Source organism: Bombus affinis, chromosome 16, assembly GCF_024516045.1.
Source record: "Bombus affinis isolate iyBomAffi1 chromosome 16, iyBomAffi1.2, whole genome shotgun sequence".
Classification (NCBI taxonomy): domain Eukaryota; kingdom Metazoa; phylum Arthropoda; class Insecta; order Hymenoptera; family Apidae; genus Bombus; species Bombus affinis.
Window position 1 is genome coordinate 4971600 of NC_066359.1, and position 17731 is coordinate 4989330.

At 33.3% G+C, this 17731-nt stretch overlaps 2 protein-coding genes and 1 long non-coding RNA gene across 3 annotated transcripts; 1 reads left to right on the plus strand and 2 right to left on the minus strand.

The window, feature by feature from the left end:
* Nucleotides 1–27: 27 nt before the first annotated feature.
* Nucleotides 28–2497, minus strand: LOC126925758 (synembryn-A). The gene is made up of 9 exons (XM_050741697.1): nt 2348–2497; nt 2123–2262; nt 1781–1890; nt 1248–1701; nt 931–1177; nt 714–858; nt 495–645; nt 309–428; nt 28–228 (listed from the first exon to the last, which is right to left on the minus strand). Exons 1-9 carry the CDS (start codon nt 2423–2425, stop codon nt 102–104), a joined length of 1572 nt encoding a protein of 523 aa, XP_050597654.1. The 5' UTR covers nt 2426–2497; the 3' UTR covers nt 28–101.
* Nucleotides 2498–10731: 8234 nt separating this feature from the next.
* LOC126925821 (uncharacterized) lies at nt 10732–12884 on the minus strand. Its single transcript, XR_007714110.1, has 2 exons — nt 12742–12884; nt 10732–12232 (listed from the first exon to the last, which is right to left on the minus strand). It is a non-coding gene; the product is annotated as an uncharacterized LOC126925821 (long non-coding RNA).
* LOC126925818 (protein tramtrack, beta isoform-like) lies at nt 11332–17405 on the plus strand. The gene is made up of 2 exons (XM_050741818.1): nt 11332–12295; nt 12724–17405. The coding sequence occupies exons 1-2, from the start codon at nt 11332–11334 to the stop codon at nt 13275–13277; spliced, it is 1518 nt and encodes a 505-aa protein (XP_050597775.1). The 3' UTR covers nt 13278–17405.
* Nucleotides 17406–17731: the final 326 nt, after the last annotated feature.

Sequence of the window (17731 nt, forward strand, 5' to 3'; positions counted from 1 at the left end):
GAAGCAGGGTATGAAAGTAAAAGAACATTTTGTACATACATGCTTTTATTTCATGTCTGTTCTTTCATATAGTTTTATATATAAGAAGTATTTCTCAGCATTCAATCAGAATCAGAATCCTGATGGGCATATTGTTGTTTTGGCAGTTTCTCTTGCAATTCCAAGACGTGTTCGATCGGCTTTGGTTTCCCGTCTTCTCCAATCCTACAAGGTTGCATCACACCTTCCCTAAAATAATCAAATATATCATAAACATTGTACCAAAAATGAATTGATTATTATATTCATAAATGAATAACAGTACAAACCTCGTTAACTTATCAACAAGACCAAGGAGCTGCAATGCTTCATACTCTTTCTGTTCCTCTGACATTCCTTCTAAAGGATTAGGTTTTGGATGTTCAAAGCAACCAGTCACAGGATTGATCCTTTGTAAGTACAGAATTTATTAAAATCGTAACACAAACTCATTATGATCTTAAGCTTAAACTTACTGTTCCTTGTGTTTCAAGTATTCCTCAGTTTCACTGTCTTCTGATTCAGAAGAATAATAATTTGGCTTTTTTTTATTCGATCCTAATAATCCTTTATTTGCAAACATACCAGCAGCATTCCCATATCCAGTATACTTTACCATGCGAACAACTAAAAATGACAGGAATATATTATTAACTAAATATATATTATAGTTTATTAAATATTTGTAACCTTACCATTCTCTTTACACAGTATAAACAAGAACTCTGCAACAAGATCTCGTACCTCTACTACAGGAGAAGTTAATAATTTACACAGTTTAGCTCTTAGAGTAGTTCCTTCTTCTGGGCGATGCATTACATCCCTTAAAGGAGGTAAGATCTGAAAAAAAAACGAATAACTAATGCAACAACCTTAAATATCTTGGAACATCTAAATGAAAGAGAGTTTTACCTGTAACCTAGCATATTTTCTAATCAATCTCTCAGCTTTAACCATTCTGATAAAAGTAGTAACAATTGGACTGAGATTTCCTATTAAATCGGTTTTATAATTTAGTCTTTTGTCTAGAAATTTTAATAAAACATATACTGCACTCATGTCCATATTTTGATATATTTGTTTGTGTTTCTCTTTACTAGGAGGTATCATTACTGAATAACAGTAATATGGTATTACAGTTAATAGATTTGCGATATTGCTGGAATATAAATATAGTATAATAACATAAGATAATATACATATGTGACAATGTAAAAGGTAATAAATACCTCTGAAGATCATCTTCTTTCTCACATTCAGATAACAATAGTTTCCTCAAAATTAAAACTAAACGCTTATTCTTCTCTTCTTCTGCCATATCATCTGAATTTATATACAAATTAAATAATGCTTTTAAAATTTCACACAGTAATGTTGCATTATCTTCCTTGATATCATGTGATTTATCTTGTTCATATTGATTGGTTATGTTTTCCAACATTTTTATCAGACATTCATCTCCATTTAATTCTGTTTTGACAACATATCTGGTGGTAACGTTTAGGGCAGTAATTAGGAATACAATTCTGGTATCGAATAATGTCACTTCGTATGGAATGTGGTCATTGTATTTTTTCATACGTTCAATTAGGCATTGTAAACAAAGTGTTTTTGGTAATATTTCCTGTACCTTTGCACTGTTGAATATTAAATTACATAGTAGTTTGAGAGCTTCGATAGTAACTGCAAAATAAATAAATAAAATAATTCCAAGCATTTAATATTTATCTGAACACTTTGTGATTAAATGTAATGTGCTTACCATTGGTATAAATATGTTCTTTTGCACCTGTGTCCTTTAGAGCTGCATTATTTAATATAATACCTAGTCTTTCGTCTGTGATTAATTCGTATAGCTTTGTTTTGTCTCTGCTACGTTAATAGAGAAAAACAATAGAATTACTTAATAATAATAGCAAAAGCTATAGGTCTACATTTAAAGCAATAACACAAAGTGGCTGTCATAAAAGTTCTAATGTTTTGCTAAAAATAAAAATGTGTTTATTCAATAAAGTTTTTTATATATACCCTGCACACATAAAACAGCATATCCAATAACATATTGTATCTCATATAAGTGCACACAGCTATATTATAGTATTACCTAAGTATCCGTAAAGTAGATAAACAATTATGATGAAGCGATGACTGTGAATTATCTGAGAGACAATGAAACAATTTTTCCCATAGCTTTTCTCGTAACTTATCATGGTTTAGTTCTTCGAATACAGTCCTGCTTCCATACTAAAATAATATAAAAATAAATATCAAACAAAAATAATTTATGTTATTAACTCTTCACAAAAGTCTTTGAGACATTTAAACATACATTTTTCTCAAAGATGGCAATATCTTTTGAAAATTCGTCGCTTGTATCTGAAATTATTCGTTGCACTAATGCCTCCATGTTACTATGCGCATAGTATACTTGTCAAATTCAAAAGAAATTATATCGTATAAGAATGACGTTCCAGACGACTTTTAAACGTCTAAGCGACGTTTTATACACGGATCGAGGTCACTGTATTAAAGTAACCTAACTTAAGCGCCATCTCTATGAAACTAGGCACTCAAAAAGAACATTTTAAAATCTCAGAATTCAGATCAATCTTAAATTTCGCAAGGAGAGCTACAATCTTCTCATTTCTAAGTATTTCAATTAAGGAAACAAAGTGGATTCATATTATGTAATAGAGGTTATATCATATAGGTTAGGATTTAGTAATTTCGATAATTTTTACTGAAAAACATGAAAATGGTTCCGATTATCGAATCGATAAGAGGTTTGAAATCGAACATTTCGTAAATAACGGCCGAGGCATCATTTTTATCTTGATCTTGCATGGAGAGTTTGAAAAATTGACTCTAGAAATGAATGAAGATTTTATTATTATTAATTCACGTTATTCAGATTTACATTACATCAGATTGAGTAAGTAAAAATTTAGTTAAACACCTCTAGATTTTTGGATGAAAATAATTTAATTAAAAACTTCGAAAATTAAAAGATTAGAGAATGATTTGAAGAGGGTAAAGAAATTATGATAATATTTAGATCTACGTTTTTATTTTGAAATTATAATGCAATGTTAATATTCTTATATTACATATAAAGGTTACAGAAGAAACATATGGTAAGTACATCTTTGTAAATTTTCTGATTTCAGTGTTAGTTTATGTTAGTTCAGAAGATTTTTCTATAGCATGGCTAGAAATGAAAACAACCTGTTAGGTCCAAAGATAGCTGAAAAAATAGCTGATAAAGTAAAAATAAAAACAAGCAATATTTTAATACATCCAATGTTCTAATATCGTGACAAGCAATATTTTGAAAATTTTGAGAAGTATGAAGAAACACATATTCAACTCTAATACCAAATAAGGAGACAGTTTTGGTAATATAGGATTGACTAACAATATTCGAAACTTTAAAACTGTATTATATCATACAATATAAAATAGTATTATATAATATTAATAATATAAAAATACAATAATAGTTCTTATTATCACATTTTGGTTATCATTATATAGTTTCACTACTAACTCATATATTTCTTATTACAGTTTCCGCTAATAATACCAATCCTCTTAGACTCTTAAACGAAGCTTACAATTTGCAACGCCTTTTCGAAGAAAAAAAATAATCTAACCTTTCTCACGGAATTTAGCCATAGCTCCCTTTAGGTGGCAGGAGAAGCTCTTATTACTCATTCCTAGCCCGCAACATTTTGTCGAAGATTGACCCTGTAACATACATAAGGGCCATTTCTGGGGGAACCGGGGACCAGGAGAAAGGGCGTGGAACACGCGATCAAGGAGAAACAGGTTTCTATTCGCGGAGACTTCCACTTACCGGCCGTCGACTCCGTGGTCGATGCTCTGGCGATCTGGTTCAACGACTTTCTTCTTCGCGTACAAAACAAGCTATGGGCATTTCTTTGACCTCCTGACTAGCGCGCGCGCGCGGATTACATCACACTCTTGTAATCGCTCGGCCACCAAGTTTTTTCGCCGGAGGAGACGCCATGATGCACAAAAACGTATATCAGGAGAAATGTTGGTATTAGGAAAATCATGCATTGGCGTAAGACCTCCCAATTATAATTTATATAAAATATTCAGTTACTATATACATATTAAACTTTCATTATTTTTGTTTCATGTCCATCCATTTACAATGTGCAAGTTTATTAATTTTGGTAAATTTCTATAGGATTCATTATTGATTAAAGATAATTTCGTCGAAGTTTTGTAACACGGAAAGTAGTTTCTCGATTGCCGAAAGTTGAAAAACAGGGGATCATAGTTTAGACAAAATGTCTCTCCCCCATAGCTATGTGCTATTCTTATCATCCCATCCTCCACACTTTCGCACAGTTCTCTTCATGTTAAAAAGGACTCTCCGTCACTTAGTCTCGGGTTATTTTTGACTGTGGCTCGAAGTAACGGTCGAAGAGAAAGGAGAAAGAAAGAAGGCAAAAAAGAGAGAAATAAATTCTTCGATCGCGTCGGATGTGCACATTAGGCGTGGCGAAGAAAAGAGCAGCGATACAACAGGTGCCTCATACAGGAAACCGGCATTGTCGAGCTCCAAGGACATACCGCTATAAAAACTCTTCTATTCCATCCGGGCAGACATAAAAAGGGCGCAGAAGAATAGTGAACGAATGACCTTGAAGGGTAGGGTTGTCCAACGAGCGGGAATAGCGCGCGCATAGATGCGTAAATTATGCGCCACTTTCTAAATGAAATATGGTATTCCTGTCTTTCTTCTTTCTTAAAAAAATACTCGAAGAGCTGATTTTTGGCGTTAATAATACTGATAAAACTTGTTTAGCTTTAAACGATAATAGAAATTCTTTTCCACTACATTTTATAGTAAATTCCATTTCCAGGCTTTAATCTATTAAAAGTCTATTAATATGGTAAAGAAATTAAATATTCTGTTTTGATAATTGAAAATAGAACGTACATATTTTTTCTATCCATTCTAGAACTCAGGGCTCTCTTGTATAATAGTTTATCACTTAATAATATTAATGAATTGACAAGTTACAAGTTGCTGATTATATTATTACTTATTTTTTGTAATTTAGAAATTTTACATTTACAATAGAATAATTAGATCATTTGTAATTTGTAAAATTTATTAATAAAGTTTCATCTGTTTCCTTGTCAAAGTGTGGCTTGTGGCTCATACAATAATACAACTTTAAAATCAATTACAAAGTTAAATTTTTAGCTATTATGACAAAATACGAGGTTAGAAGTATAAAAAAGGAGAAATAAATGAAATAAAAGGAAGCTAACAAATGTAATTTATATCAACGTGTATATAATGCAGTGATCTAACATCTGAATATTATTTCAGGGACTGGTTTGTGAAACCCGGATTTTAGAGTCAGTTTTCCCGAAATCGTACGAAAGTCGTGAGAGGGGAAGGCACCGTGCGTGCGTGCACGCGTGTTGCGTGCAGTAGGCCTACGATGGATGCACTTTTGGGAAATCATGCATATACGTGGCAACATCGCACAGCGGGCTCACATTCCACGTGATCAGGACCGGTTTGCGGGTGTCGACCCACTGACACTCGTCCACTACAGATAAACCTTGGCCCTGCATATGCGATACATACACCTTACTTGTGCTTGTTTTATTGCAACACTGAAGATATTCTAACCACTGATGCATAGAAATCTATTGGACGATCAAAATGGTTGCTGTTTGATAATGGTTATACTACCACTCCTACCATTCAAAAATAATATCTATTTCCAAACATTAGAATACAAACTAATTTGCAGTTATTTAAATTTTTAATCTATCTTAATAGGTTAGGTAATGCAGCAATTTTCAGAAACAGATTAAAGTTCTAAGGGAATGACTCCATAATAACGTCATAGAATTCCATTTCACTAATTAAAACTATATTCCATCCTCCAATGTGCTCGCGTAAATAGAATATTATTACTGTAGAAGAATACCATTAGAGTATTATTATTGTAGAAGAGGAGAGCTTGAAGTTTGATCAGAGGAGTATTGAACGAGAATTATTATCAAATAAATAAACACGCGAGGAGGGTTTGATTCTTACATTAACACCTCGTACAGATGCATGTAAAGGCCTCGGCATGCATTGCAAGGCCATTGACCGAAGGGATCCCCGATCGATGATCGGCTACCTGCTGATACATTGTTGCCTATACAATAGCGAAAGTATTGTTGGTCCGGTGGGTACCCTCCGGCGTCAAGTGCAATTATTCCGTGTAACCGAGTGCACTTTGTTCCTACTGTTCAAGATCTGCTTTGCCTTGTTGCATGGCCATTCATTGCAGCTACCGGGTGCAACGCCCCATTCACCTGTGTCATCGGCCTCTACGAGTAATTCTATGTGCATCCTTTTCTTCTATAGTACACGAATACTACCTCGGAGCAAAAGAAGTTATTAAAAAGTACTATTACTAAAAATAATTACTAGAAATAATTAATTTTATTAGTAAGGTGCAAAATGTTCTTTTTTAATGTAGTCTTCTAAAATTAGATGGCATGAAAAAATGATTTTATATTGAAGGATTAAGCAGTTTATCATCTTAAGTTTGATACAATTAAATAATAAAGATAATTTGATATGCATTTAATTACGTAATCACGTTCTACGAATTTAAATTTTATTCTTTCGCTCAGAAGATTGAAGCAAAATTTCGAGACAGTTTTCTAGAGAAGTCAGGAGGACGAGAAGCGTATGTGAAGAGAAACAGGTTCCTCAAGGGGATTGAAAAGCCGCTTGCATGCACCTTTTCAGATGAGACCAGCCTAGATCCATGTAAAGCTCCCTTCCTTACAGATAGCCTACACCTACATGATTCTTCTGTGTATTTTACGTAAGTGGGATGCACATGTGTATATCTAACGGTTCATTTATTTCATTTTCGGTGATCAACACAATTTAATATTATTTTAAATTATCAAAATTATTTATACAACCTTTATCTAGAAGAAAGTTTCCTAGAAGAAAGAGGAGGTAGTCAGAGTAATATTTTTAGAACGATGCGACAAAATACGCAAGAATACGGAATCAAGAATTTCATGCTATCTGTAGATAAGCAAACAGTTGGTATCCCTCTATCATCGCTTTGCTCACTATAGATAATGTGCAACGTTGCTATAGTTATCACTAATATGTTCTTCCTATTCGTTCTTTCTTTCCTCTATTCGAGGAGTTACTAACTTCCTTTTTAATGGCTTCTTCGGAACGCATGAAGCAGCCTATGGCTTTTCGTTGGTCCTGCGTTTTTTTTAGTGAAAATCCGGTCGTCCTGAGACAAGAGGGAGTAAGCTGGCTGCTAAATCTGGAGCTCCGGCTGGTTGTTTTATTAAATGGAACCGCAACTATTCCCAAAGGCCTTGTGCATAAACTAAGATCAATTCTACGATTCCAATTTACTTTATGATTTAAAGAAAACTTCAAATTGTACAATAAACTGCAAATCTTCAATTTTTAGGTAATTCTATAAATAACGTAGTTGAAATTTAGATTTTGTTAATTTTTTAAATTTAGAAATTCTCCATTTCATTGATATTCGACGATTGAATGAAAATAATTAATAATATTAATAGACAATTAAAACAGTGTTCTCTAGTTTTAGACATGTTCTGAAAGATAAATTTAAATTTAGATTTAGATATCCCATTGCAAGAGGAATGAACATAGCAATTTTATAAATTAACACGAAAGACCAATTTACTACGTGGAAGTAGAAAGAGTCTAGTCGAGGTCGGTGTGTTCAGCCGACATCGAATATGGAATTTTTTCGATGGCGCAACGGTATACAAGGATTCACCTTAACAGCTTCGCATTCCCCCCTTTTCCTTCGTCTTTTTCTTCGCCCAAGGGTCTCGTCCGATGGCGCATTCACTAACACATTCACAATTCTATCGATGTTAGTGTAAAACTATGCATACGTGCACGCGAGCACGCAGGAAAACGATTTTCTTTTATCGTGACCCGCTTTTATCGTCTCTACTTCTTCTTTTGCTGTACGAACTAGTCGAGATAAGGTGGGAATCGAGCCGCATATTTTCGGCCCGTTCTTAATGCGCCACTTCGCGAGCCCCAGTAAACAGGAAACGACGTCCACGTGCGTCTGTTCGTGAGGGAAAGGAGAGAAGAGAGAACTGGCTAGCTTTTTTAGTCATGTTTCATTTAGCGTTTCATTTCGTTTCTTCTATTTTATTCCCTATACAAATTTTCATCGCAATCATCATAGTAGATCTATTTTTTAATATTCTATGGAAATGTACTTCTATAAATTTATTATAAAGTAGAAAGAGTTGAATCGAAGAGTAGAAAGTTATACTGCTGGTTACAATGAAATACGGTTTGATTTGCGAGGAACATGGGACAAATTTTGGATGATTTTATAAGAGGACGCAAGCGCAATCGACGGTTGCATAGAAGCCAGGGCGTGGTAGCAATTTTCGGGAACGCATACAGACACGCAGGTTTCTCGTTCCTTGCCGCACATTAGTCCACTGATGATTAGTCGTAAGATGCCTCTTCAGTTTTCACAATTTTTAATATCTGTATCTCTCTATCTATACGTATAAATTCTGGAAGACTTGCAACAAATTTCTTAATTTTACTAAAAGGTATATTGTCACTCTATTCCTTAACTATCTCCATTAGTTTGTAAACTGAGAAGACTGAGTTTAAAGTTTATGAAGTTTAATGTTATAGAGGCAGGAAAGGCCTAAATAAACTGAATATTTGTTGCTTTCTAAATAGAATTTTCATCATATTATTATGAATTTGTATTTTATATACCAATAAAACATATTCATGTCAGGAATACTACATTAAAATATTCATTCATTTCAGGATCATTGAAACAATACAACGTCAACTAATATGAAGAGGCAATTTTGTAATTGAGCAAGATAATAAGAATTTTTAAATGTAAAATGATAGAGAGGTCATGATAAAAATTTCAAGGAAATAAAAAAGTTGAACCGCTGTTCGAAAACTTGCGAGAAAAAGGGAATCTAATGGCCATCGCTAGCGCTGATACGCGGGTGAAAGACGTGGGTGTACACATACGATGCCGCATAGTCATCCACGCACGCACACGCGTGCAAGCATGCACCACTTAGATGTGTTGCATCGTACCCCGCAGGATATTGGCCTAGACGCAGTGTGATTGGCCGATCATGCAACCAGGGGCGACGATGCCTCTGCAAGACTCCTTGTGCGTGCTATTCAGTGGCGTAACTTTGCCATCTGTATGTTTTGTAGCTTTTTACGCCGAACTTTGAAGCCGAACTTCAATATTATACATACTACATAGCACAATTTAAACTAATAAAATAGTATAATATTACAGAAAATATGAAATTAAAATTGCAAATCATTATCAATATAAACTATCATAGTTTAAAATTACATTCATAATATCTTAATTATACAATTTGGCTCATTTGTGAAACTAATTCATCTTTAATGAATAGATAATGAGTAGTGATAAAGGCATACTGCAAATTGTTATTTGTTATTAATAATACAATAATATAATCAATTAATATAAGTTATTACTAGATTTAACAAATTTTGGTTTCTGAAAACTAGCAAGATTTGCAGTTAAATATCTAGAAATTCAATGAAACATTAGTTTCTCTAGATTTCGTTACCAACAGACTATGGTTCGCATAATCTACTCATTAAACAAACTTGTTAATCGCTTAGTTATTTTGCTTCTGTTAGACAAAGTTATTTCGTTAATCGCGTTAATCGTTCCCGGTTCATTTCTTGCTAATGCATTTCATTCATTAATGATACGTCATTTAAAAGTCCTAACTGGAATATTTCGCATAAAGGGGCGTCAGTTACGCCATTGGATACACGCACACAATGACGACAGACGAGGCACGAACGCACACGTATGAACACCCCTATGCGAGGAGAGCCATGACCAGCTCGGCCTAGTGCGTCTTCCACGCACGACTCGTCAGTGGTCGCCGAGTAGGCCGTGGGAGAGGGTTTCTAAATACGTTAAAGCTTGCTTTTGCTACGAGTGTGCACTCGTATTGTATCGACTAGCGACACCGTTGCTTTCAAAGATACTATAATCATCATCAGGAATGCACCAAACCTCGAAAGAAACTAATGTGACGATTGCAAAAACAAAGCTTTAGTGAATATATACAAAATCGAACAATACATATCTTAAGAAAGACAAGAACAAACATTTGGATAACAATAGAAGATAAAAACAAGACGACAGTAGAAGACAAAGATAAGAACTTCCGTGGGTGAATTTTGTTTTTGTAAATAAGACCATGTACATGATCTGTTCGCAAAATAAGCATTGGCTATTACTGGTGAAGATTAAAGGGATGTGAAGAGATTTGTTTTGATCGGCGGTTTCGCGTATACACGCGCTTCCGCACGCTATGTGCAGTCACTAAGGATTGGATTCTTTACGGCAACGTTTTTGTCGGTTGGTTTCAACGAAATTGAGTTACTAATGCGAGTGCACACATATGCTAACTAATCGTACATCTCCTAACGTACTACTCGGCGGCCATTTGAACAGTTTCGCCGTACTGCGCTAGAGTTTTGGAAATGTAAGTCTTCGGAATACTACGTCATAGATGTTTCAGAATTGTACTAATAAATTCTTTTCTAATCTGTTATATACGTACATAGACTTATCATTATCAGTTTTATTAATTTATTGCCAGTAAGAATAACAATGTTTACAATATTTTATATTTCATGTAGTATGCATCGTGGATTAATGTTTGTCAATCATTAGTAAGTTTTATTAATAATAATAATATTTGTAATAATAGTAATTGTTTACATGCTTCTAACGTGTTTTTTATTTCTTAGTTTTTGCTCGTTGAAGCTTAATTTATTCATCGCAAGATCAATGTTACTCGAATTTTAACTTCCGCATATGCGTTATAGCATAACATGCGTCATGCACATGCGCAGTATTCGATTGTTAAATGAGGGTAGTTTCACAAGCATGACTCATACCTCATAAAATATTATGTCAAATGAATTTCATTTCCAATTAACAGTCCAATTGTTAAAGGATGCGTAAAAAGCATCTCCTGAAACATTTTTACATTTTCATTTTGTAAATTCCAGTTTACCATGTTCTATAATTTTACAAATTAAAAAATTAATCGTGTTCGATGCTTATTAGTCAGTTCTAATCATATAATAGTAAATAATTAATTAGTGTTATAAAACCTAATTATTCGCAATTTCTTTCAGAACCCGCTTTGCTGATTAAGTTAACCGAGATGGCGAGTACCTCGCAGCAGTACTGTTTGCGTTGGAACAATCACCGCTCTAATTTACTGACAGTGTTCGATGAGTTGCTGCAAAATGAGGCATTCACTGACGTGACTTTGGCAGTTGACGGAGGCGCGTCTGTCAAATGCCACAAGATGGTCCTAGCAGCATGTTCCTCCTACTTCCAAACTCTGTTCATTGACCTACCATGCAAGCATCCTATAGTCGTATTGAAAGACGTGAAGTATTCTGAGATCAAAGCCATCCTGGAGTATATGTACCGAGGCGAAGTAAACGTGGCTCAAGAGCAATTGGCTGGGTTATTAAAAGTCGCGGAAGTACTAAAAGTGAAGGGGTTGGTTGAAGAAAATGGCTCCCAAGGTCGTCGGGAAGAGGTTGAAACATCTATGTCACCTCCTCCAGCCATAAGCACCAGTACAACCAGCAGCGCAGCTCACAGTAGTGATCATACGTCTCCTCCACATTCCACGGGCACTACTTACGATATTTATGGCAAATCACCAGCTGATAGAAGTAGCCGTTTACCGCTGCCAATGTGGCCTCTATCAGGGATTCCTATCACTCATTCCAGCTCCAGTCACCAGACGGCGGCACATCAACATTCTGCCATGTTAAGCGGGTCATCATCCATTTTAACCGGTTTTGAGACTTCTCCATTGAAACGCAGGAAAGTCTCAAATATGTTAATGAACAGAGACACGCCGATTCTCAGAACGGTGCTGGGTCAAGGTCACGCGGATAGTTCCCAAGGGATTCCTCTCTTGCATTCGGATAGCCACGAAAATCAGTTCAGAAGCAACAGTAATGGCTCCTCGAATGAGAATGACAGACGCAGTAGTACGGATGTAGTTCATGGGGATCCTGCACATAGTCCTTATACTGATGTGTCTATAATGGATGAAGACGATAAGCAAGCATCGCCACAATCATATATTCCAGACATTAAACCAGGCAAGAGAAAAGAAATTAACATAAGAAATTCAATTTTCGAAAAATTTACGTATTGTTTATTAATCTATATATTTACTATACAGGGTGTCTTATGATTTAGCAGCTAAACTTTGTTAATACGTTCTATTATAAAACTTATTTTGATTTTGCTTCATTTTAATGAATCAATCAGCTTCAATATTAATACCTATTTGATATATTTTTCTTTTTTAAAATTATCCATACATAAAAGTTTAGTAGCGTGGAATTGACGTGGAAGTTCTAAACGATTTATGTTTATATAACATTTTGTGTTTGAGTATACCCGTAAAATGTACTGACAAAGTTTTGCTGTTACTCTATATATTACTGTCATTAAATATAGAAGAATATATATATATATATATCATAAATTAAATATTAAACACAATTATTACTTTTTGTTACAGGGATGGTTAACTACGTACCAGCGCAAAAGCCAGAATGGAAACGGTACAAGCAATACACGAGGGACGACATAATGTCTGCGATCGAGGCAGTACGTTCGGGAATGAGTGCCCTCCAGGCGGCACGTAAGTACGGAGTACCCTCTCGAACTCTTTACGATAAGGTGAAAAAACTAGGAATCACGACATCACGACCATTTAAGCGTGGCTCGAATGGTAGTGGCGCTTGTTTTCCTTATGGAATCGGTGGTAACGCAAATGGCAACATCTACAGCGGTGCCCTCTCGGAAAACGAGAACGAGAGTGGCAGTGTGATCGAGAGTCCTGGATCTATCCTCGATGCATATAAGTCGAGAGACGGTCTTGTAGACCGGGAGATGTTGGACGTCAGTCGTACCTCTAGCCCAATAGTGCATTCCGTGAAACAGCAGAACAACGAAGATCAGGTCGAAGATCTCTCTGTAAGTCGTAAGTCGGATGTTCGTGTAATAGTCCCACCAACCTCAGTAATCAAGGATGAGGAGGATATTGGCTCTGATTCGTGTAGTCACAATTAACCTAGGTTTACTATCTTACCTCTCAAGATTACCGAACTACACCTCTGACAAATACTAAACGTACTATTACTCAGTCCGTTATCACATGAAAACTGTTCGAAAAGTTTCTAGATAATTTAAGGTTATTGGATATTAGAAGAAATTATACGCAAGTATCCGTGGTGTCCCGTGAAACGAAAATACGTTCTAGCTTCGTAATATAACGAATTTAAGAAATTACTCTATATTTGACGGTGATCTGGTTGTTTATTTCACGGGAGATCATAACCCTACAGACAATCACAGACTTGTGTTTGCCTCAGAGAGAGCAACAAGGCAATATAAATGGATTAAAAGACGCAACCAAACAGAAGCCAATTAAGTAAATCAGCGTTTAACAAATGACTCAGGGATCAATAATAGAGTGTCGTCGCAACAGTAAGTCATAAAACATACGTATATACATAAGGAATCTGGTATATGAGGTCCTTCTCAGATTACCTTGCACAAGACTGATTCATGTGTTATGAGTTCAAGAGACTGAAGTATAATCAACAATTGTGTTCCGAAGTTGTTAAAGCCTAATGCTAATAAGGGATATAGTGCCTTCTCATATTGATGTATTTTAACAATTTAAAAGAAAGTATCAGTAGTTCATTAAAAGTTGTTAGTGAAAAGGAAGAAAAACATTGCAAATGTTCTTACTTGAATATTTAATGAAATTGACCACATTTATATATACATATATATATATATATATATATATATGTATGTTTTTGTTTTTTTAGCGTAATTTAATTTGTGAAGTCATGAAGAAATGCGTTTTAAGCAGATCTTCAAGATTTTACAAATTAATTTCGAATCGCATTAAGCTTTAAACACTTTTGAACTAGTGAATATATATATTTGTTTTTTTTTAATTCAGTGTAATCATTGTGATTCGATATTCTCATTTTTTTCTCATCTAGCAATCTAAATAGTAGTAGTATTTTTTAATCTTCATTGATTTTTATAGAATATAAATGCCGCGTGAAAGAAAAAGGTGAATAGAGTGTATATTGTTTTAATGATTTTGTTTTTAATTCATTTTTTTTCTTTTAAGAGAGATTTTCTATCTTTACCATCAAATGCTGTCACTATGACATAGATTATATATACAAATTATATATTATATACATGTATACATATATATATATATCTGTGTGTATGTATATATATATATATATATATGTATTTTGAAAAAGCAGAAAGAAGGAGAAAAAAGGGATAGAGTTATACTTTGAATAATTTCATGTTATTGACTGATGATATCGCTGTTAATTTGTTGCTAATTATAAGAATGCATTAGCGTTACTGATCAATGGCCCTGGGATACAGCTGCAATATTGCTCAATATTAATGCATAATAACATACGAATGAATTACCTCTAAATATTAATCCATAATAACATGGATTAATACTACCTCGAAATATTAATACATAATTGCAAGGAACGAACTACCTCATTGTACAACAAACAATAGTGTTCATTATTAACGTTAAGACTGATAGAGCCGAATTGACATTATTATATATATTATCTGCTATATTATATTATATTACCTACGTATAGATAGTGAAGTAATAAATTTAAAACATACGTTACGACTCACATGTTCTTTTTGAAAATAGATTCAAGCACTTTTTATTTTTCAGTTATAATTCTTTTCACTGAAACATGTTACAGAAATACAAAATGCAGAGTGAAAAATTTAAAAAGTATTCATTTCTTTGTTAATAATATTAAAATAGAATGAAAAACAGAATTTGATAGAATAATCATTCTGAGAGAACATGGAGAAAAATACAAACGAAAGGCAATGTATTTTCAAAGAGAATACCGTACTTCATAGAAAAAAGTTAAATGAATGAGTAACATCCAGTGTGTGACGAATAATATATTTAATAATTATTTCAAATTAACAAATATCAATTTCATAATAATTTCAATAGCTTTGTTTAAAAATTTATAGCGCAAACGACCATTTGAAATTTTTCTGTCCTCCCGCACTGGGTTGTTATAGGTTACTTTTTTCGCGGGAGAACAACTTTGCGCAGTTGGTAGTAGGGTGTGCTGTTTGGAGAATTATTTAACCGCTTAATTTGCGGTTTACGTTCGAGAATTTTGGGCCGAAAATGTAAACAAGCTCGCGCAGCCTTCGAGCCATTCGCACGACTTGTGTAATACGTACTACGGGCTATGCCTATAATATTTACGTTTACCCCGATCATCGTACTACGGGCTGTGCCCTTAGTATTAGGTTAATGGGTTAATAGTGGTGACGAATAACACGAAGTTGTAATTTCACCTCAATATTTTGCTTTCTATTTTTACATATCTATTTTACATATTTTATAGCATTTTATTATTATAACAATATAATTGTAGAATAATGAAAAATTGAACACAATCAAGTGTCTCAAAGCACTCGAGTGTCAGACGAAATGACGATTTCTTGTTACTATTACATATAATAAAATTATCACACTGTACCTGTACGCTGATCGCGATGCGATTATAAAATAGAGAAATAATGTTTATACAGAATGTTTTAGGAATCATGGCACAATGATAATAAGGCGGCGATTTTAATATAGAAAATAAATCGAAAATGTAGAATGAAATTTATTGTGGTCTTAAGTGGATAGACTGCGGATTTTTATGCATTTATGAGAAATTTGGTGGCACAAAAATACACAAAATGCATACAATATACAGAAATATACCTTTGGTGGGCTGGTAAGAGAATATAAATTAGAATTATTAGTTTTCCAGAGAAGCACTTATAATATTTGAAGTGCAATATAAGACCAAGTGTTAGATTTTGGATATACTATTAGAATGATAAGCAAATGACAGTAATGTCAATTATATTAGCATAAAATATCTAAAATAGAATATTTATTCTAATATTTAGCAGATGAAACAAATTCCTATTTAATCTCTATTTCTACATTATGTTCGTAAAAATACAAAGATGCATAAAAACCAATAATCTATAAACGGAGAAACTTTATTCTATACTTCTAACTTATTTCATGTAGAATAAATGTCAGCTGTTTACTCATAACCAGCCGGTAATTAGCCAAGTTCACATAATCGAATTTTTAAGTTTGATTTTATTGAAAACAAAGTGCTGTGTGAAAAAATTTCATTCCATATTCTCGAATTTATTGACGCACGTAGTGTCCCTTCCTGTACCATGATTATTAGAACACCTTGTATAAAAAAATGACTGATTTCAATATAGACAAATATTGAGGCCATATTGTAGCGATAGAAAGAAATATTAAAATTGAGAAAGATAGAAATATATAACAATGCTGAAATAGATATGCATATAACATGCCTAACCAGACAAAAAATAGTTCAACCGAAATAAATATTTAGACTGAGATATATTTAAGACTATACAATGTGTTCAAAATAAAGAGAGAAAGTATATAGTTGTAAATTAAAAGTGCAAGGTGCTCAAGAACATATCAATGAATTTCAAAATTCGCGCTCGGAGATGTCGTTAATAATTTCTGCACAGAATAATGAATTTATTGAAGAAAAAAAGGTAGAAAACAACAAATTGAAGCTTATTTAATAATAATTAATGTATAGAAAATTGTGAAATCATTCGAATGGTCTAAATCAAAATTATAAAAATGATTTAGTATAAAATGTTATGGGTTTTCTTACCTATATGATATAAATTTTAAATGGTTTATAAATGCAATTTTAGATGCCTTACGAAATTAAAATAAAGAATTTTAATTACAATAAACGTCACGTTGAGATTGTACATAATCATCTTAAAAAAATTTGTGGAATAGAATGTTGTCTTTTTATCATAGTAATTTTATCATGGAAATTTAACATCGTATTATTTTTTAAGACTGACTTTTCTCCTATGAGATAATGTATACTTATGTACACATACACATTCATACATATATACACGTATACATGAAAATGCACTTTTGATTAATTGTAAGTTTCTAATGTTTGACACTTTCCACCCCGTAACACGGACTTTCCTATTTCCATTATGTGGATGTATGTTACTAGAATTGTACAAGTTTGTTATAAAATATATTACTCTGAGAAACTCCTGAGAAAATGGTTTTTCTTTGTATATTAATTAATAGATGTTTAAGATATATTTTTTAACAATAAACCGTTATATAGTTGAAGAAATTTCTTTTCAAATCACCAATCTGATCAACTTATTACAAAGTCCTACATTTTGTATTATTGAATAAAAATAATTAAATAACATGTCGTTCCCTACATTATCGACAGAGAAGATATTAATATTAGTACTCGTCTGTACTCTATTAATAATAATCGAAAACTGTTTCCTGTTCAAATTATGTACCTTAATTTTTATTAAATGGTCTAGACTACTTAAATCGATATCAGCCACGATTAACTCACTATAATAAT